Below are 22,589 nucleotides of genomic sequence, written 5' to 3' on the forward strand. Positions count from 1 at the left end.
CCACAGATCTCCTGTGTTACCTTAGACAAATCACTTCACCTTTCTGCGATTCTGTCTACCCTCCAGAAATTCTGTTTACTTTGGAAGGATGTTGCTGGGTTGGGGGTGCAGCAGAATGTGCTGCTTAGATATTTCTGTGCTGCTTAGACATGTCTGTCTAAGGTAGGAGGTATATATGTGAAATGAAAGGGAGAGAGAGAGATGAATTCTGGGTTTTATTCGGTAGTTGTCTATACTAATTAGACTAATGAAAACAATAATGTTCAGTTAAATGCGCAGTAAGAAACAGATTCTTTCTGGCAGCTTGCACACCCTTTTTCCCTCTGTGCACAGAAAAGAGGATGCTCAGATTCTGCTAGCGCTGAGGAATTTTGTTTGAGAGCAACAAGCAGTAACATTCTTATTATTTCTGCAAATCCAGCCACCAGCACAACATCCTTCCCCATTAAAAGAAATTCTGCCAGGAGAGAAGAGTTTAATAGATAAATATAGGAAAGAGAAAAAAAAAAAAAGAGTTATGAATATTTGGCATGGGTTGCTACGGGAGCATTGCGAGGTGCCTGCACAATGGCGCAGTTGCTCTTACCTCTGCAACTTCGTGATGCTTTTTGATGTCTTGAGTCCTCAGATGTTCTATGCCAGTGTTTGCATTCAGTCATACAGCATGGACTGCTGTGCTTTTTGGGCTGCTGCTTAACGTCAAGCACATACACTTGGCAGTGTGCATACAAGATTTCTTTTTCTGTGCATTAATTTTCTTCCCTCACCACATACAAATACAGGCAGCATTAAACTGTGCATTTGAGTATCCTTGTGTGACAAGATATTTTATATTAGTCACTGGACAAAATGCTAAAGTAGTCCTGCAGGCAAGGAGCAGAATTCAAGTCTCCAGCCTCCTGGTGAATGCTGTAAATCTTAATAGTTAGAGCCGTATTCCCTTTTGTGTTCTCTCACCATCCCAGTAAATCTTGAAAAATTTTCTGTGCAGTGCCGCGATTTCAGCAGGAAGATGAAGAATTTTTTTTAGTAATATAGAAGACAGCACTACATCATCTTTCCCTGCTCCATCCTTACTCTTTTCTTCACCTTTAAAAAAAGGAGGTGATGAATATCATGAGTGGCTCAGTCCTGCTGTTGTATACATGCCCTGTAATGCTGCCTTGAGCCCTTAAATGCTGTGTGACCATGAGTCTGACTTCAAGTCTGTGTTTAAGGTGACCAGAGAGCAAAGTGGTGGTGTCAGTGGAGTGGTGTGAAAAAGTCAGGTTAAGTAATGGACCTGACCTGATTGCTGCGGACGATGAGCAAGGGTCTTACTCTTTGTCTGGCTTTTCTCAAGGCTTTCCAACACAACTGATGGAGGAAAGAATGCATGCTAATATGAAAAGAATGCAGTAAAGTTGCCCTGCTGCTGCCAGAAATAATCATGGGTTAGTAGCGCTCTGTTTTCATTAGCATAACAAATCACCACTAGTGACTAGATCTCCTGCAAGTGTAAATCGTAAGTTACACTAATGAAGTCATTAAAGTGAGACACGTTAACAAAAAAAGTGATTGTGAAAAAAATGAGAGTGGGATGTAGTAGTTCTTTGTTGCTTGGTATCTTGAGGCTGAGATGAGATACTTTTTTGCAAGAGTTGTCCTTGTCAGAATACGTAACAGGGTTCAATGTGAGGATAGTGGCTTCTTTAATATGAGTTACATGACCTGGTGAGCTGTTCTCACCCTGAAATCTATGCACAGCTGGCATTTGTATAATACAGTGAGACTAGAATCCAGTTCTGTCAGTTGTTAGAAGTTACTGTTTATTGGCAAAATTCTAACTTTTTTCTTTTTTTTTAACAGGAAGACCATTGGAGTTTTCTGTTGTGGACCAAGCAAGATGTCTAAGATACTTCATAAACTGAGCAACAGCAGCAACCCTTATGGGACAAGGTTTGAGTATAACAAAGAATCCTTCAGCTGAAAGTCTGTTGGACTCGCAAGAATCTCTAGAAGATAAAAGTGCAATTTTTTGTTTGTACAACTTTAAAGTTCAACTGTGGTTTAAACAGAAATGTACCAAAGAGTAGCACAGTTTTTCTTATTTATGATTATTTAAAACTCTGGAAAATGATGGATATGGCAGTATACCAACAAATATTAAGTGCTTATGCTGAAAGTCAAATGCGCTCATGCAGTATTTGTGGCAGTGGCGATTCTTTGGAGTTGTTTCTGTTAATTAAAAAGTACGAGTGCTATGGAGAAATACAGTTGCTTTAAAAGCCAATGGAAGAACAATCTGTGGAATGTTCTTCCACTTCAGTTCTCTGAAGTTGGATCAGTAAACAAAACCCCAAGTTAATCCAAATGACAAATCATAGGGCAGTTCAAAGAACTATCGCTTTTGTTGGTATACAGACCTTACGCCTTTGGAGTGGAGACACTCCATATTAAAGGTTTTACACCTTACAGAAGTGGGATTCTGTATTTCAAACGTAGTCTGTAACGGGTGTCAGTATTCCCATCTTGAATCGAAGAGAGAATGGAATTTAGGGGAAAGATGTAAATCAAACTAAAGAAAAGTGAGCTCAACAGTCTAGCACCTTTGGGCAGACTCAGCCATGATGTATATCACAGCCTTTTGGCAAGGAAGCAGCTGTACCTGGAAAACTCAGTATCCTGCATCAATTCAGCATTCAGTGAGTTTGCAAAATAAGTGTGATTTATGCAGCCAGAAAGGCAGAGCAAGAAAAGCGATTAAAAGGAGGAGACAGGATATGATGTTTTATTATACCACAGGCTCAGTGTGGAAGTGGCACTCACTTTGCACTCACATGCCCTGAATGTCAAATACTTACAGCATTCAGATCTTCTTAGTGATTAATTTACAATGCAGCAGGCTGAAATCCAGTTTCAGGAGTTGCAGAGTGTCTTTGGTTGACTGCGATCCTTTGACTACCTTCGCTGGAGTCATGCTTGTTGTTCAGTCTCACTGAACTCATTTGTTCAGTCCCATTGGTGTCCTGAAAGCAGGATCAGGCCAGATCTGCAGCAGGGTAGGGGTAAAGCTTTCGTTACTGTGGCTCTTTGCATCTTGTGCGCAGATAGAAACTTTGCAGGATCTGCAGTGTGTTTTCAGTGTGTTCCAAAAGGGAGGGTCTGAAACATCCAATTTTAAGCTCTTCTTCCCTTCTCTTTACCACAGCTGTTGTCCTGACTTCTCATAGTTGCCATGAGGTTGAAACGAGCACTTTAAAACTTTTTGATTCAGAGTAGCAGCGTTTTACTTACTCAATTCAGTAGCCAAGCCAATTTCCTCTTATTTTCTCTTGACCTTCTTTCTCTTACTTTGCCGAGAAAGGGACATTTAAGCTGGAGTTAGACACATAGCTGGAATAAGTAGGCCTCATTCTAGTGCATCCTAATACAACAGCATTGCTTTACACCTGCTGAAAACCTGGCCCTTCAGCTTCAGCTTTGGAGCAAGGCCTGTAGTGTCTGCAGCATGTGCAGGTGTGTGATTGCTCAGCATCTCTCATAGCACGGTTCACCTGTATTGAGCACAGTGCATTTGATTCAGCACGGAGCTTTCAAATGCCTGCATTTTTCATTTTAGTAAAAACATCCTAGTAATTTCTCCCAGCACAGGCTCTGTACAGCAGTCTGCAGGTATCGGTATCAGCGGTCAGAGGAAAGCATTTCTCTAGTAGGTGGTGTTTTGGCATGTTGTATGTGTAACTAGTGAAGGTGAGTTTGGTCTTTGCCATAGCAGTTTCTGCTCAGGATTTGCCCTAAACAGTGCAGCTGGATGCAGTGCAGCAGCACACCCCGCGGGGATGTTTCTCACTGCCTGGACTTTGCACTGAAGTTCTTGCCTCTGGCTCTGCCCAATTTGAAATTCAAGAGGGGAGGGAAGAGCCAGAGCTGGACTAATTTCTACTGATGAGAATTCTCAGAGTAGCCTAGAGGTGAGAGAACCCAGAATTGAAATGTGAGGTGGAAGCCTACATTGCAGCTAGTGATTTTAATTTTTTTTTAAGTCTGAATCATTATTTTCCCATTGGATCTCCTTCATCTTGTCCCTATAAACTAGAGATAGGCAGAAAAGTATCAGTTCTTCTTTAATTATTAATATTTTTTCTAATACTTCCTGCATGGATTTCATAATGAGCACAACACTGATGGAAAATGCATAATCAGGTATTGCCTGTACTGCAGGCTTTTTTGTTTGCTTGCTGTTAGCTTAAAGCATGATTGAAATCATGACTGCATCTGTTAACCACAACCACACGGTGATCATTTTTCTCTTGTTTCAGTATCTAGCATCTAATGATTTTTAAATGCGGTATAGAGTCTTCTAATCACAGCGACGTTCTTTGTGGTTTCACATCTCCTCTGATAGCTGTCGGTTCTGTTACTGCGTAATGAGCAGATAGTTGTGTAGCTAGCTCTGCACTAAAACAGATTATGCTTTCTGGCTCAGCTCTCACATGGGTAGTGCTTTATAATTAATCATGGCACTATGCTCTTGCGCTGAATTCTAGCAGGAACTGACGCTGTGTGGAGGAATGCTATCCCTTGTTGTTACATTAGCAGTGCTGTCAGAGCAAGAAGCAGGCAGAGCCTCTGTCCTGTGCCAAGCTCAGCTGAGCCCAGCTGATAGGCCAGGGACTGTCTACCTGACTGGAGGGTTGTGAGGTGTAATTAATGTTTCGGGATCGCTTCGGTGCACCTGCAGTTAGCAGGTCTCTGTAGTTGCTGTTCAGCTGTATTTGTGTTCCATTTTTTGTAATTTCTGGCAGATAGACTGAAACTTTCTGTTGCTCACATGGGTATTGCTGGACGGGATGAGTGTGGGTTCGGTGGAAAGCTAAAAGTTTCAGTTGCTATTTTTCCTTTTCTTTGCACTGTGCTTTTTAGAGGAGCAGACAGTTTAAGGGTGAGTGACTGTGACTTGCCTTCGGGAGTGGAAAATGTTATTTATAAAGGCAGTTGGGCTACATTCTCCTTGCTGCTTTTTAGTGTTTCTCTTTAGCTTGCAAAACCAAGCTGAGCTTGCGTTCAAACTACCTACTGTTTTTATCTGTACACCAAACGTACCTGAAAATGTAACTCTGTGCCAGGCAAGTAAATGAAGGCTGGCAGCGCTTAATTCCACATTTACTGATCAACCGGATTTACGCCATTGAATGTCTCTACGCATTGCACTGAGTCCTGGGAGTGAGTCTGCCATAAGCTTCCTGCTGGCTGGGGAAGGATCCTGCCATGTGTTTTGCCACTTCTCTTTCACTTGTCCCAAAACTACAGGCCCTCTGTGGGATCTTTGTATTTTATTCATCATAAATGTTTTGGGACTTTTATTTAAAACAGGAGGGTTTTCATGCCGTGATTGAAGCCAAACCCTTTCTCTGCAAGGAGAGCCCAGCCCTCTCGCACAGCAGTGTGAAAGCTGGGGCTTAGAAGAGCTGGATTTGTTAGATTTCCCCAACCAATCCTATTCCCACAGCACTGAGATCACTTGTCTGAGTAAGTGCTCACTGCCGTAGTGAAGGGCTGCAGAGATGAGCCATGAGAAGGCCTCATGGGAAGTAGCTTGCACCTCAGAGGCCTGCAGGCCACTCTGTCCCTCTGGGGATGGTTATTCCAGCCCTGAGTTTGGAGTCACTTTGCCTTGCATCCCCATTTCTGCTTACAGTACTAAGTGCATGAAAGTTCTTCCTTGGCCTTTTGTATGCTCTTCTAGGAGACAGAATTAAAAGGAGTATGAGGGACCCCTGTGCACATCCTTGAAACTGGGCCAAGGAGAGGAGACTGGGATGTACCACATCCTCCTTGCTGCTGACTGCGCTGCTTAGCGCACTGGTAGAAATGTTAAGCCAAATCTGCTTTCCAACAAAACGCTGATTGTTTTGCCACACCAAGCTAGAGAACAGTTGCTGTGAAAGGAAAGAAGAGAAATCCTCTCTCTGTTTGAAGACTCCTGCCCACATAAGCCTGATGTGAAGACATGTATGGAAACACTACACACATTCAGCTTCCAGCAGCACTGGGGGCACACACTGCATCTCTACAGTGGGCTCAGCACTCAACTCCCATCATTATTCTTAGTTGCAGTTCTGCACCTATCTTGTTATTGTAGAATCATAGGATCGCAAACTCACTAAGGCTGGAAAAATGCTCTAAGATCATCTAGTCCAACTATCCATCTACCATTAATACTGCCCACTAAACCACGTCCCTAAGTATCACATCTGCACATTTCTTGAACACCTCCAGGGACAGTGACTCCACCACTTCCCTGGGCATATCGTTCAGTGCCCAACCACTTTTTTGGAGAGGTTGCTTTTCCTTATAGCCAACATGAACCACCCCTGGTACAACTTGAAGCCATTCATCTTGCAGTGATAGAAATACTACATATGCTTACATGCACACAGGGAGTCTGATATAAACACAGAGTAACTCGTGAGCATTCTGTGCAGCCATGTGCAGAGCTGTCCTTTTTCTTCTGATGCCTCTAGCACAGAGGTGAGGAAGCAATTTGGAGCTGGCTGAGAAGGGGCAGATAATATGAGTGGTAGACTGGCTCTTGAGGAGTGGTAATTGAGCTGTAAAAGCCTAACAAATCTGAGAAGCAGCCTAAGAGAAAAGCCTCTGCTCAAACTACAAGACATTGCTTACAGAGGCCAGCAGGAGGCTAACTAGTCATTGCCAGTAGGAGTCTGAGCCCCATAAGTCAGAGCAAAGTTATTAAAATGCGATGTTTACTTGTTTAAAAAATAAAAGGGCTTCTAGGGAGATTAATTTTCACTTCAGTCTGGCAATCATTTCATAAACATGCCAGTGTGATTTAAGGCAAGCTGGATCTGTTCTTCTCTGGATTATGCATCTGATTTGTCTGCAAATTTCCCACCCCTCACAAATAAAAGCATTTTTATAGTTTTAACAAAGAGGATTTAACAGCAAAGTTTAATCAAAATGCCACTGGTGCCTGTGCTGAACTGAGCTTTTCTGTAATGAACATACATTTATCAGGGATATATAGAATACAGCTGAGGACTCAACTCTGAATGGTGATTTGGAGTTTGAGTCATCTCTGCTGTTGGTGTATTTCATTAAGACCACTGTGATAATGCACTGGTGAAACGCATGGAGCTGAAATGAGACTTTTCATTCCCATAAAGAGCTTGTTCCCGTACTAAGCACAGTAAATTCCGGAAAGTCTGAAATTTCCTTTATAGGAACCTTGTGTCCTCTGCTAGACTAGCACATACAGTGAATGCACAAGATTTTGAGCAACAAATGCTTCTTCAAGAGCTGTATGAGTATTTGTAAAAATTTAGCATTCTGCTAATCGTATCACCCAAGTTGTAGAAGGTATGGGATATGTTTTCATCCTGTGGAATGCTGTGCACTACCTATGAGGTTATGAATAGCTCTTAACTTGTAGTGAATGCTCAAGGTCTGTAGTGTCTGAAGCATTATACTGTCTGAAAGGATCGTATCATAGGGACAAAGCATAGTGGGCATGGTGGTGATGAGCTGATGGTTGGACTAGATGATCTTAGAGGTCTTTTCCACCTTAATGATGCTATGATTCTATTTATATGCTGTAGTGACAGCTAAGGATCTGTCCTATAGGGGGATGGAGGGAGAAAGCTGGAGAAAGCAACCCATCCCAGCTGCAGATTTCCTCTTAACAGAGCCCTTGGATTTCAGGGCATGAGTAGATCCTGAAGCTGTCAGCTGAGGAGCAGACCAAGGAGGGCAGGGGAGCTTGATGAATTCCAGCACGTGAACAGTCTGAAATATTTAGAACCTGGAAGCAAAGGGGAAGGTGGGAGGCATTCTCCCTGGCTCTTTAATGTCAGAAATTAAAAGCAAGCCCTGTTGCCTGGATGTGGATGCTAATTCTCTCTGGAGTTTGAGAACTGAGATTGCTTTTGAATGCACAACTCAAAGCTAAAGCACAGAAGAAAACTAGTATGTTTTAGTAAAACACCTTGGAAATAAGTAATTTACTTGAAATAAATTCACCGTTGATTATTTCTAGTTAACTTCCTTCAAAAAGCATCTACTTCTGGTTTGCAGCTTTGGGGTTTGGAATGGCTTTACCTCTTTTTCATCAGAATTGTGGAGTATATAGTTCTCCATGCTAGCTGTAAGTAGCTTTGACAATTCAATAAATACATTCCGTGTTCTTTGCTGCTGACCCTAGGTAAGGACAGCCTTGAGGATGTGAAGCAGCGTTGCATAAGTGTGTAGAGTACATAGCAACGCTGATAAGAGAGATGCTGCTGCATTGCTTTTGGTGCACTAGGCATACATTCTGTCATTGCAAGGTCTCATCGCTCGTCTCATACTTCACAACCCTGGGGAAGAATGGAAGGTGGGGGAGGAAGAGCAAACACTTCCTCCTTGTGCTATAGCTGAGAGTATATTCATCGGCAGCATTTCTTTCTATTTCAAAAAGGCATATCATTTCTTTTTTAGGGAGAGTGGATTCTTTCTTGATGCTGAGTAGTGATGTTTGCATGTTAATGGTAACATGTTGCTTCTGAACTGAATAAATAACACCTCTGGGCCTTTTCTTCTCCCTTAAATTATCTAAGAGGAATACCAAATACCAGAGAGCAAACAGAGTGGACTGTGTCCTGAGCTGCTCCCAGTGCAGCCTGGTTAACAGTGCTGCACAGAAACTCTGCAAGCTGGTGGGAAGAGGTGAGATTTAGCCAAAGAGGAAAGAACTCTTCAAGGAGAAGCAGAACAGTAATATATGGTCTGAAGCCAGAAGCAGGCCATGTCACAGCACTGGCCATCACATCTGAATGGTGCTGAGTGAGAAGCCTACCTTAAAAGTACACTTGGCATCAAGGAAAGTTTAGAGCTCTTGCACTGAGTCTACAATGTGAGATGAAAGCAAGTTTAAACACAGTTAGGTGAGCCAGCTGTCTGAAGTTTCCAGCTTGGAGCTTGGACCAGCCCTGAGAGCTTCTTGCATAGAGGATGAGCTGGTCTGACTCCTGAGTGTGGACTCAGTTGTGTAGCTAACTGAGGGTATGTACATCCTCTTTGTATTTCCATGGCTTTGTAAAAGCAAGTTGCTCAGTGACTGGGAGCAGGCTATCATACTGTAGGGTTAGTTGCTCAGAATACTGTTCTTTCCTGTTAAGCACAACGGCCTGACCAGATGAGGATGATGACTGCCAATTTCCATTGGTAAATGAATATGCCTTGCCCATATTTGCACTTGTGTTCACAGGGGAAAAAAAGAATTCTGCAGAGAATAAGTTCTGTGTTTTTCCCTTATTGTGTTAGAACAGCATAATTAGCTGATGGAAAAGAAATGATCAAAATGGGAAGATTCATCCATGGTAATATTCTTTTTGATTCCTTAAATGCTTGTAACTAGTCAAACTGTGCTTCTTGAGAGAAACTTAATGGACATAATGCCCTCAAGTGGAGTTAAAAAACGTCACTGAGATGCAGTGTGGCAGAGTGTCTCCTCCTGACTGTGAAATACCATTTTCTGTTGGAGCTGGAGGCATTGGTGCTTTCATTAATCTCAGTGTATTCCATGGAAACCCAGTGGGAGCTGAGCTTTCAGCTACCCCTCTTCCTCGCTGTGTACCTCCAGTCTTCATCTGAGTCTGATGCCCTGACCTCTACATTACTGGAAACAGCCTTGTCCATATGTCACTGAATCACAGAATTACAAAATGATTTGGGTTGGAAGGGGCATTTAAAGATCATCTGATGTCCTTTTCTGCTGTCACTCCCCTCCCTCAACAGCATGTTTCTCTCAAGAGGCTCCCTCTGCTTCCCTTTACTCAGGAAAATGATATAGGAAATGCAGAGTTTATTTTACTCATAGCCATATTCATAGCCATAGCCACAGCCTAGTCTCTGGCCTTTATAATGTATATTGTGTCTGATACTGATAACTCCTAATGTATCTGATCTAGTGAGGGTCATCTAGTCACCTTAAATAGCTTTAGTTAAGTGATGGGATGCAGGATCCTAGCCCTGGAGATGCTTTTTTAGAATGGTAGGAAAGGCAGTGCCACGATGATGGGAAAATGGGAAAAGCACCCAATAGCAAAGATTATATCATCTTCTGGATGAGAAACGGGAGCCCATTTTGTGAAATGTAGACTGTGGCCATCACTGAAATTAAGTCATGCTCCTGCTTTCACGTGTAGGCATTGCAAGGCAAAGGTCAGTGATGGAAGAGTTTGCTTCTTTCAGTTACATTCTCTATTTCCATACAACTCCTAGTTCATCAGTGGCATATAAATTCCTCCTTTCACTGATTAAATATTTCCTCACCCAATTTCTTTGCTTCAGGGAGCTCGAGAGCTCACTGTTCATAAAGGGAAAGAAGAACGATTGTGCTGTTAAGCAGACAGCTCCCAACACATATGTTCTGCTCTGCATCTTTGAGAAGGAGGCACTGATGCTGCTGCAACTGCAGAAGGGCAGTTTTATTGAGATTCAGAGGCAGCCAAGAGCCTCTTCCAGGATTTCTATGTTGATGAAGCTCTGGGTTAATTAATTAGCTTCTCTTCTGAAACAAGAAGCTTTAGCCCATCTGTGCCAGGCTGTGAAACCCTTAATCCTACTTAGCTTTTCTTTCCCTGTGTTCCTTTCAGTCATTTGCAAGAGCAAATCTGATGAAGCACGTTTGGGTAAGGAATGGTTTCCTGACCTGTGAGAATTTAGGGGAAAAGTCCTAACTGTGACGTTTTCCTCAGACTGAGAACCAAAGAGATACATAGTTTAGGCCAGCTATATTTATTTCATAATGTGCATATGGTTTTATGTGTGTGTGTTTTTTTTTCTGGTTCTATTTTTATATTATTTAAATAAATACATTTTAGTTTCAGAACAACAACAACAACAAAAACAGACAAAAAAAAATGTCTTCCATATATTTACTTAGGAAATGTCATCATGTCCCAAACATATCTGTTCATTTTGAAAAATCCTTCAAAGTTGCTTTGAAGGGGAGAAATTTCTGGAAGCCAACACTCTCCATATTCTCCTACAACAAGCTATTATGTTCTAAAGGCAAAGCATTCTTCGTTGATTCTTTGCCTTCCCAGCCTTCATTAGTGAAAAATGCTGTTCAAAGCAATCAGTTCTGTCGCAATCTGAGCTTAGATACGTGAATGGTTTCCTTTTAAAGCAAAGCACTTGGAGGAGTTTGTCTGCCTGAGCCCTCAGGTCGATGTCTGTGGCACATCTGCACTTGGGTGCTGGAGCCCAGCTGTGAGCAGGCTGCCAAGGGCTTGCTGGTGTCCTGAGGGTGGGGAGCACGTTGGGCATTTAGTCTTCAGCCCCAGGTTAGATTATCTCGTAACAGTGTATGAGGGGATGAGGATGTAGAATAAGAAGGACTTCAGAAAGGAGGAAAACCATTTTTATCTCATTGTGGATAGCTATTTGGGACTCATAAGCTGTGTGAGTTACACAGCTGGTTAGTGTCCAAGAATTCGGCCACACTGATGTGAGCACAGGTGTCCTATGGAGGTCTTAGTTGTGGTCTCAACTGATGGAAATCCATTCTCAGGAAAGATGATGGACTCTAGATGGAAATATTGCCATTACTAAAATTCGGAAAACACAATAAATACGTACAGCTTTCCAGTTTTCCTTTAGGAACTAAACCTTGGAATTAACTATTTCCAGTTAGCGTGTACAGTGTGATAGAAAATGGGAATGCCTTGTCTTTTCTGTAGATGGCAGACCTTGACTGTTTCACCACTGACCACTTACTTTCCTTACTCTTCTGCACTCTTCCAAGTCCCAAAAGAAAGAGGCCTGAAAATTTTTTTCCTGAACTTCCGATTCTGCAATTACATAATTTTCCTAGTTGACTAAAATAAAAAAATATTTTAAAAGAAGGCAGCATTTACTTTTATCTGTATACAGTGTACACTGTAACAGTTTTAGAAGGTACTAGCATAAATGTCCACACTTTTGAGTACCCTGTGTTCTTTTCAGAGATGCCTGTTTACGTTAATGCAAATTCAGTCTGTTCTTATGTTTTTATAGATCAAGATGTTGTATGATTCTTTGAAGAGAAATGAATGCTTAGTTTCCAAGTGGAACCGAAACCAAAATGCAGTCCTGAACTTTCATTTTTTAATTTTTTCCCCCAGGCTTGACTTCAAGAACAAGAGCAGTACTCAGTAGGTTCCTGTCATACTTTTGTCATATGAAATAACCCTTCTGTAGCTTTACTTTGCTGACCCCCAACCTGAAAAGGAACTGTATTTCACTGGCTGGATTTAAATGGATCACTGCTGTAAATGCATGCCAGTAGAACTTCAAAGAGTAAGCAGTAAGCTTTTGGACTCTGCTTGTTCCCATCAAATGAAATAAAGCATTTATCAGTTAGATATATAACAAGCCTGAGCTAGAAGGTTGATCACAAAAAGTCTTGGGTTTTTTTCTTTTCTCCTAAGTTGCCTGCAGAATTTTTTTCCCTCAGTGTCTCTTTCTTAGTTACACAGTGTTGTGAGGGTATGTGCAAGCTATTGGCTAAAGAAGGGATCAGATAGAGTGAATTTCTGGGCACTATTCCCTGTTCTTACAGAGTTTTCTTACAAACTCCACTTAGGATTTTCAGTAACGTGAGGAATCCAAGGTCACTGAGGTCTCGATGCCCAGCTGCATCAGGCTTCTTTCTAAAATACCGTGTTTGTTTGTTTTTTGCCATGATCACAACTGATGAAAAGTTTTATGAATTTGCCTGGCATCATGACCTGGTGTATTAAGGAAAAGATGCTTAATTTCCGAAAATAATAGACTGAATTAGCCATTTTATATTAATGGTAATCCTGGCAAGTAAATAATTTGGCTACTGAGTTCTTTTGCTGTTCAGATATTATTGTTGCCTTCTGTTATATTAGCAGGACACTCTAACTTGAGTTTATGTCTTGTATTGTACCTGTCAAAGCACCATCCATTTATTCATCATGTAATTATAGCACTGTACTCTCAAGGTATTTGCTTTACAGGAAACTTCATGACTTTGGAATAAACAAGCATTCCAAGACCGAGCAAAACATGATTGAGTTGCTGTTTGTGACTTGGTTCTAATTAATGACATACTGCTTTAATCATGGAAGCATTGTGTATGTGCATATATGCATATGTATTACTGCTGGCAGGGGTGGCTGGGATTTCACTACTTAAACAGAGGCTCTTAATACCACTTGAAATGCCCTACACGTTCATGGCAGGGGACTTGTTGGAATGGCAGCAGGAAGCCAGAAGTACCAAAATGGTGCTAGACATCCTTCTTTAGCCAAACAAAGTAATCTTCTGCACATTTTAGTCACATACTTACTTCATATGCCTTCTCTTGGAATTTCTGATAAATTCTTTTTTGAAATGAAGAACTTTGCCAAATGCATTGTTGTTGTGTCTTTGACTGTAAGGCCATCTCAGAAGCAAAATGAACTTATTTCATTCCCATACGCAGTCATCTCAGTTCTGGAACTTAGCAGAACACCAGTGCCCTGCATCCTGCATCATATCTTTGCCATTTAGAGCACGGTGGAAACAGAATTATCTGGCCCTAACACACTGAAATCAATGATGAACAAAGTTCCCTCCTGTTCCAGAAGTATACAGAAATCCTTCCCGCTTAGGCTGAGCACTTAATGTCCTGACCAAATGAAACATCATCTGGACATCTTCTTCAGTTTGCTCAGACTAGCAACGTACTTTATTTTAAAGTATTTAAAGTGTTTTATTTGAAGTACCTGCTCAGACAACTTTGCTGTTAATAGAATATAATGGAGAGCTGATGTTTTATTATGATCTTCAAGATACTGCTGATTCTATAACAAATCTGAAAGTAAATTGTTTTAAAACTCTGTACTTCCCAGTAATGTTAGAGGTCCTGCTGGTGAACTGATAACCAAGGCACCCACTTGATTTACCTGCAAAGTGTTGAATATTCCCCAGTAACCCTCCACCGGGTTGTATTTGTCACATTCTCTTTCCAAAGTGGTGGTGATATAAAGTTGGCAAAAGGTACCATGCCTCCATAATGAGATTAACTGCAGCAAAATGAAAATGCCCTGTAAATTCCTTCTCACTTATTTTTGTTATGATATAAACATCTGAAGAGGATAACATTGCCAGAGAAGTTCTTGAGCTGTGGAAATGGATAAGGTGTTTATTAATACTTAACATGGGGTCACTGGAATACTGGACAGTTACTGTAGAAAATACTGATATTTTCAATTGCGGCATTCTTCTTTTAGAAGAATATCTGTCCCCACTCACCTTCCACTGGCCAAGTAATGAGGTTTGACAAAATGTGTTTTGGCTCATGGGCATTGTTTTTCTATGTGGTGTTTGGAGATTTTTTGAGGGGAGATGATACATTTCACAGATGCATTTGATCAAGAGAAAAGTCTCGTTGTTTGTACAAGAGTAGGGGAGGGGAATCACTAAAGATGGTTTATTATGACAAAACCTAGCTAAAAAATGCTGAAGCAAGAAGGGGAACTCTCCTTGTACTGGACAGCAAGGAGGTACTGCAGTCTTTCTATTGTCTTTCTGCTGTTTTTCTAGCAGAAGAGAAAAATTGTGTTTCTTCGCTCCACTTCAGCTCTGTATAGGTATCATTGATCATGATAAATTCTCAATATCACGGTGAACAGAAGGGTGGGCAGTGACTGCCCTTACTAACAGCTGAGCCTTTCTAGAGAGAAAAACAGCAGCAGAGGGCTGAGAGCAGCTGTCTGCCCAGCGCAGGCACCAGACTCTCATGAATTTCAATTACTTGATGTACAAAGGCTCCTACAGTAAATGAACACCTTTCTTGTGTGACCACTAGGGAAATAGGAAAGCCTTTGAAGACCTCCAGGGAGTCTGGTTCACCTGACATGGATTTTTGCATTTCAGCATACAAAATCTTTAGGTTTGAACTGGCTTCTGCATCCTAAAAAGTCTCAGCCAGAGAATGAGCTGAAAAAGGAGTGCATGTTACAAAACTGAGAGCATCCGAGGAGCACATGCGAGTGATTCCTTATCTGTTCCTGATCTGAATTCTGTAAAGGGGATCGATACCCCATTGCTGGTCCCACCAGCCTCTTAAAAGCTGGGAACATCCATACAGTCCCTGCATGGATTAGAGCCCTGTTTGGTGCAGAGAACCTGGTGCTTAACCTTCCACGTGCCCCAAAGGGCATTGCATCCACTTGGATGTTGCAGGAGGGCTATAGAGCGGCACACCGGAATAATTTGTAATCAGTGCCACTTGGATTGTTTCCTGAAAACCCATCATCTTTTTTTGTGTGTGAGATGACTTAACATAATCTGCGCTTTTCATCCATTTCCTCTTTCCAACTCCTCCCAAATTTAATTCTCATAAATGTAATGGCTCCGTGATTTGTCATTACTCTTTATCATGTCTTGTTTAGCATATGCATAAACATTAGTCTGAGCTTAATAACTTCACTTTCAAATCTGAAATTGTGCATTGTCAGCTGATGACTGATGGTCTGAATAACCACCAACTTGTCCCCAAAGAACATTCTTCTGCTTTTCCTAAAAATTAATTTTGTGAGCTCAAAGCTTCTGACCTTTCTACGGATTAATTTTCCAAATGAGCCTTCCTCTAACTTTTTACAGTAGTGCATCTCCTTGTAGGATAATTACACCTAAATTATGGCTACTGCAGTGATTCTCCGATGTCATCCAAATCCAGATCTCTAAATGCAATTTCTGAAGTGCCAGCCTCCCTGCAGACTTCCCTTTTTAGTGCTCCAGAGTTCTGGGGCTGCTAGGATGAGACAGAAGACCTTAATTTGTACATTTTGGTATCTAGCCTTTTGGATTTAGGCGTCTTTGTTCCACTGAAAGGAAAAAGTCTTCATTACTGGAAGTGAGCTGATTTTAAAAAGTTACAAGCAAGTTAAGAGAGAGCAGAATGGAAGACAGAAATGTCTCATTTTCATTTAGACACCAAAATGAGAGTTGTCAAGACTTTGAATTTCCCTGTACATTAATGGGAGGTTGGCACTTTGAAAGGCAGCCTTCAGGATTAAATAACTGCGACTACAGACTTGAATCAAAAGACTACAAAGGATTTTAAAGAAGTCCATGACGGTGTAAAAGAGGATGTGGAGCCCAGATTCTTTATTTTTGTATCTTCTGTGGTCACTGTGATGTTAATTAACAAGATCAAAGTGAAAACAGAGTGCTGTTGTTCTGACTTGACAAATCATAGATTCTGTTGAAACAGATGTCTTCACGGCATCCATATGAAAGGGCAGCGGAAGGAGAGTCCTTATAGGGCTCGTCTACACACAAATACAGGTGCATGCACACGTACGTAGTTACATGTTGTACAACTTTACTACAGTGAGGTACAGTTATATAACACCTCTCTGTCCCCATGAACATCTGTATTTTGCTATCAGCTAATAGCTGTAGCTTTAGCACATTGGGATGTGTGTTATGCTTCAGTAACAAAACAAAAGGACATTTTTTTCCTTTATTACACCAATAAAATTTTCTGTATGCAGATACTGTCATGATCTCAGTTTTTTGATATTTTCCCAGCAATCTAACTGTATATATATTTCATTCTGTACAGTCAGGTCATTTGACAATGAAATCAGTCCACAGTAAATTTAACAGAGCACCATTAATGGACTGGTATTTTCCACCCTGCCAATCTCCCAGTAAATTTATGAGAAGACAGTCTAGACCTTCAGGTCCTTATTAGCATCTCTTCCTGACACATTCAGCTCTCTGGCTAGATAGCCAGGACATGTTTGCAGTGTTCTTGCCTTTGCCTGCAAATAGGATAAGCTTTTAGCACATTTTCCAGAAATGCATTTTCTTCGTTGGGATGTACGGCCTACTTGATTGTAATGGCTTGCAGAGAAGAATGAAGGTGAGTAATATCCTCAATGCTGTAAAAAAAGCTGGGGGAGAAAAACTGAATCTGATTGCAATCTGATTGTATTGGTATGCAGGGGAGGGAACACCTGGTACGTGGCTTTGCCCTGAGTGAAGAGGCTCTGCAGACTTTCCTTTATTCATATTTATGCCACTGTTGTCAGGAGTGCTTACATTTTCCAAGAAGCAGTTCAATCCAGAAACATTTTAACATTGTGATGATTGCAGGAAAATCTGTGAAAATGTGTCCACAATTTGTAAGCTGCCTGAAAGGACCCTACTTGCTTATCATTACCTGAGCATGGTTCTTTTACTTGAAAACAATGAGAAAAATCAGGGAGGTGTTTTCATACATCCAAATTCCATTAAAACCTGTATGTCACACTCAGGCAGCAGTGGTTAGGTACCATCCCTGCGGGACTTGCATTGCTGTCACCATACCAGCCCCAGGAATGCAGGATGATCCCATTACTGAGCCCTCCGGGGCATCCTCATGATGAGTGCATCTGTGCTGTGGGGTGAGAGAAGAGGGAAGGCCATTGTGAACCAAGGTGCACAAAGGGACATGGCACAAAGTGCAACATTAAGGTCTGTAGTTAATATTTATTGCTGAGTTGTTCTTGTTCCGAAGGGGATTTTCTCAGTGTGCAGGGAAAGAGTTAGTCTCCCTTTACTTACCCTAGTCCTGCAAGGCCCGGAGGTTTTTAGCACTGTGTGAATTCTGCATTCCTGATGCCCTCAAAAGAGGGAAGTGAGAGGCAGACTTAGAAGGACCTGTCTGTGTATAAAATGGGCTATCAGAAAGCCTCATGGCTGTGAGATGGACATGTGGAAATGAGTTGGTTTTCTGTAGTTATAATAGTGACTTCATTTCTACTTCAGAGCTTATTACAAAAATTACAGGAAAATGCCATTTTTTAATGACAAGGTCTCATTTTCTGCCAGTTTTTCAGCTCACTGTGGAGGCTGATTCAGAGTGACTTGCATCCCCACACGTTTGTATACACAGATGGTGAATTACAGGTTTAACTCAGAGGAGTGGACAGGTGCCGAAAATACAAATTTGGGGAAAATGCAGGAGGGAGAACAGAAAGAAAAAGATGGGCAGCTGCTCGGTGTCCTGCCTTGATAAAATGTGACTCTTAACAGTTGAGGAGAAGGAGATGAGGACAAAAAATGAGACTTCACGTAGGTAACAGTCTCCTACGAAGGTGAGAGACATGCAATACTGAATACGCTATAATGAAGCTGCCGGACAGGTATCCTACAGAAGAGTTTCTGCATGACAGCCACGCAGTGTATTTGGCTCATTATGAGAAGCAGGATGGGGTTGATAGGCCCCCAGATGCTGAAGCTGGTGGGATCCTCATGTGATGAGTACTTTTGGACAAGCCTGACTTAAGTGCATCGAGAGGTCAGAGTGGCATGTGGCCACATGGACTGCATACACAGGATCTAGATTTTATATAGGCATGAAGCACTATAATGCCCCAGTTTGGGCACTGATCCTATCAGAATGGCCTCCCTGCTCCGAGCAAGCTGTCGTCCTGATGGAGAATTTCTCCCCTCAGAAGAAGAGACACACTGTGGGGAGTCAGCTTGGCCAGAGGAAAAGATAAGGCAGTGAGGTAAACATCATGCACAGCCTCATGGTATTATATTGGAAAAAAAAAAAAAAAGCAGAAGCTCCAGCTTCCGTTTCAGAGAAGCATCTGCAAAGAGGAGAGGTCCTTCAATAATTAGGTAGGACTGAAAAGTAAGCACAAGCCTGAACTTGGCCTTACAAAGAGGATGTTCCATTCCTTGTCTTTGCAGCCTCTCCCTCCTCTGGAGCCACGTAAAAGTTACATGTCTGGGTGAAGCTAAGGTCCCCCAGAAAACCCTTGGGAAGGATTAGGCACGTCTGCAAGACAATTTATCCTTTTTTGTCCCCCAAAAAGTTGCTTTTCACTGGTGCGGTGAATCTCTACCTCACCGTAGTGTTTTTTTCCAGGCAGGCAGTGATGAAATTGCTCGGGGAAGCCTGTGGGCTATCAAAAGAGATTTCAGGGGTTTAGGACGAATGGTTGAGGGAGCGGGAGCACAAGGGATATTTTCCCTTCTGGGGCAGTGAGGGGTACGGAGCAATCTAGGAAAACGCAAGCTTTGAATCAGTGGCTGAAAGGCTGGTGCCACCACAGGAACTTTGGGTTCTTTGATCATGGGACGGTTTACTCGGCGCCTGGCCTGAAGGCCGCGGACAGACCTCGCCTGTCTCCATGGGGAAAGCAGATCCTAGCTGAGGAGCTGGCAGGGCTGGCTGATAGAGCTTTAAGCTAGGTATGAAGGGGAATGGGGGTGAAATGACGCTCGCTAGGGTGGAGCGAGTAGTTCAGAAATTTCAACTAGATTTGATAGGGGAAGAGGGTAGTGGTCTGTGGGACAGAGAAGGGCTTGGGGATGTTGTTGCTGTAGGAGACTGTGGGGAAGAACCTCTGACCTGCTTTGTAGGGTCTGCTAGGAACTCCTCAGAGGAGGGAATGTTGCCGACCCCCCATGCAAAACCTTCTCGTGTCCCTCTAGGAAGCAGTGGGGGAAAACTTCAGATTTCTTCTGGAAATTTGAGGGTGGGCCCCTCTAGAAAGGTAGTGTGGTAGAAAGCCCAGCTGAAGTGCCTTTACACTAATGCACGCAGCATTATTTCACTGGACAACCATGATTTTTCAAATATGATGGAGTGCGGCTTGGCAACCACATCAGCCATCTCTCTCAGAACCCTAGGATGGATGTCATCCGGCCCCATGGACTTCCATACATTCAGTTTCATGAGGAGGTCTCGGACTTGTTCCACTGTTACAGTGGGACAAAATCCACTCCTCTCACCCACAGCTCGAGGTTCAGGGTCCTGGCAGACATGGGGAGTCTGATCACCAGTGAAGACTGAGGCAAAGCACTTATTGAGCACCTCAACTTTTTCCATATCTGAGGAAGCCACTTCTCCATCCTCATTTATCAGAGGGGGAACACTCTCCTTGACCTGTCTCCTCCTGCCTATGTACCCGTAGAACCCCTTCTTGTTATTTTTCACATCCCTAGCCAAGTTCAGCTCAATCTGCGCCTTGTCTTTCCTGATCCTATCTCTACACATGCAGACAACAGCCCTGTATTCCTCCCAGGCTACACAACCCTGCTTCCACTTTGCATACATTTCTCTCTTTTCCCTCAGTTGAAGCTGCAGGTCCTTGCTCAGCCATGCCGGTCGCCTGCCTCCTCTGCTTGATTTCTTTTGCTGGGGAATGGAGAGCTCTTGCGGTCTCAGGAGGGTGTCCTTAAAGAGATGCTAGCTCTACTCTGTTCCTATGCCCTTAAGGACAGTTTCCCAGGGGATCCCACCCAGCAGTTCCTTGAGCAGCCGGAATTTCGCTCTCCTGAAGTTCAGGGTCCTGACTCTACTCTTTCCCAGGCCTGCATTCCTCCAGATCGCAAACTCCACCAGGGCATGATCACTACAGCCCAGGCTGCCTCCAATCTTAACCTCTCTAATGCTCTCCTCCACACTAGTGAGCACCAGGTCCACTAAGGCTTCACCTCGTGTCGGTCCGTCTAATACCTGGACCAGGAAGTTATCCTCAACAGACTCCAGGAATCTCCTGGACTGTCTGCTGCCCGCCATGCCACTATCCCAGCAGATATTAGGTTAGATATTAGGAGGAAGTTTTTCACACAGAGGGTGGTGACGCACTGGAACAGGTTGCCCAGGGAGGCTGTGGATGCCCCGTCCCTGGAGGCATTCGAGGCCAGGCTGGACGTGGCTCTGGGCAGCCTGGTCTAGTGGTTGGCGACCCTGCACTCAGCAGGGGGGTTGAAACTTGATGATCTTTGAGGTCCTTTTCAACCCAGGCCATTCTGTGATTCTATGATTCTACTGTGGAAGAACCCAAATAACTTGCTCAGAGAAGAGGAACAGTTGAGTTTTCATGTGCTCAGAGCAGAGCTTATGGAGATCTCTGACTCCAAATTATCGTGAAGCCAGTGGTCTAAATGTCAACCTCACAACAACGGAAATAATTTTGTCCTAGTTATTTCAATTAATATATGCTGTACTGCTTATCACTTACCACAGAACATGCTGACTACTGAAACAAGGCTAGCATGCTCCTTCTCAATGCAGGCAGGGTCTCCAGGTCATACAGAGGCTGGGAATTAAAGGGGGAAAGGCTGTAGGTATGGCTACAAGTACGAAAGGGATACAAATTCCCCTTCATCACTTAGATTCAGTGTGAGGTTGTGATGATGAAATTTCTGGGGGAAGAAAAGAAGCTGTTAGATCCTCCAGTGAAGGAAGAGGAAAGGAAAAGACTTGCTTGGGAACTGGTAGAAGTTCTGAAAAAAAATGAATAGCGTGTTAAATAGACCTTTACTTGTAGGTCACAAGGTTTGATCACAGAGTATGAATTATGAACTCAGTGCTTTTGGCAAGAAGAGATGATCAAGGGTTGGCAAAAAAAAAAGGGCGGGGGGCAGGATTTAGAAGAGATGATGAACCAAAGCTTCGCTTTCATCCTTCCACATGTGAGTGGGAGACCCAAGGAACACTGGTGAAGATCTTCTGTGGGAAAGAGAGGAACTAGATTGGAAATGACTTGTTGACTGTGACCTTTGCAAGGGGATAACGTGGTAGAAATGAACTTAACAGATGTGAAAGTGAGGTACTAGCATCTGAGATTTAATATGGCCATGGAATACTGCATGGAATATGGAGATAAACTTGCTTAATACAGTTAAGTATTATATAATAATATATATATTATAATATATAACTATATATTAGTAATATATAGTTATTGTCTATAACAACTTTCCAAACAAAAACGACACTTTACTGACACAAATATTGAGTAGAAGGATGTTGTTTTCAATGAACTGCCAATGAACCACGAGGATTATCTTCCTACCGTGACATTCACCTGACCAGGGATCATGACCCTGCAGCAGTCTTTCAGACTGTCTCAGCCTTCAAACTGTCTCAAAGCTGGACATTTGGGATTTTCAAGGCACATAACCCAGACACAGTCCTTCAGGACTGGGGAACACAGGTGTTTACCAGCTCCAGAATTCCTGCAGGTGACATTTCTCCTCATGTAAAGGCCGTGGGATTTCCACACCGCTACTGTAAATTCCAAAAGTCTATAGATCTCAACTCCATTGTGGCTTCCACTATTTGTGCATTCCCAGCTCTTCTTCATCTTCCCACTAAGGCTGAGTGGGAGCTGTGATTCCTAGGCTATTGTGCTGCTTAGAGTTCTGTGAACAGTTAGTTAGAGCTGAAAAAAGCACTTTCTAATTCCACCCTTCCTTGCTCCGTAGGCTTTTCCTTAAAAAACATTTTGTTACTCTTTCTGTATTTGTTCAGAAGAATCTTTCAGAATAAAAATGCCATAATCTTCCTATTTTAGCCAAACTATGGTTACTGAACATACCAAGCAAGGTTTTGAGGGGAATCAAAAGGGCACCAAAGGGTGTTTTGTTCTGTTATTTTTTTATTTTTTGTCACTGCGAACATACCAGGGTTGCTTTTGGTTTTTGGGTTGTGTTTTTTTTTGTTTTTGTTTTTTTTTTTTTTGTATTTTAGTTAGTTGAAGTATTAAACAAATAGTGCTTATCTGGCTTTGAGGCCAATCAGTATTCATGAA

At 42.4% G+C, this 22,589-nt stretch overlaps 1 protein-coding gene across 1 annotated transcript in view; it reads left to right on the forward strand.

The window, feature by feature from the left end:
* Positions 1 to 13,406, forward strand: part of NOX4 (NADPH oxidase 4) — a 115,616-nt gene extending 102,210 nt beyond the window's left edge. Inside the window, exon 18 of the mRNA XM_021382298.1 lies at positions 1,849 to 13,406. Within this exon, the coding sequence (XP_021237973.1) occupies positions 1,849 to 1,969 (121 nt within the window). The 3' untranslated portion in view covers positions 1,970 to 13,406. The remainder of the gene's footprint in view (positions 1 to 1,848) is intronic.

Source organism: Numida meleagris, chromosome 1, assembly GCF_002078875.1.
Source record: "Numida meleagris isolate 19003 breed g44 Domestic line chromosome 1, NumMel1.0, whole genome shotgun sequence".
Lineage (NCBI taxonomy): Eukaryota > Metazoa > Chordata > Aves > Galliformes > Numididae > Numida > Numida meleagris.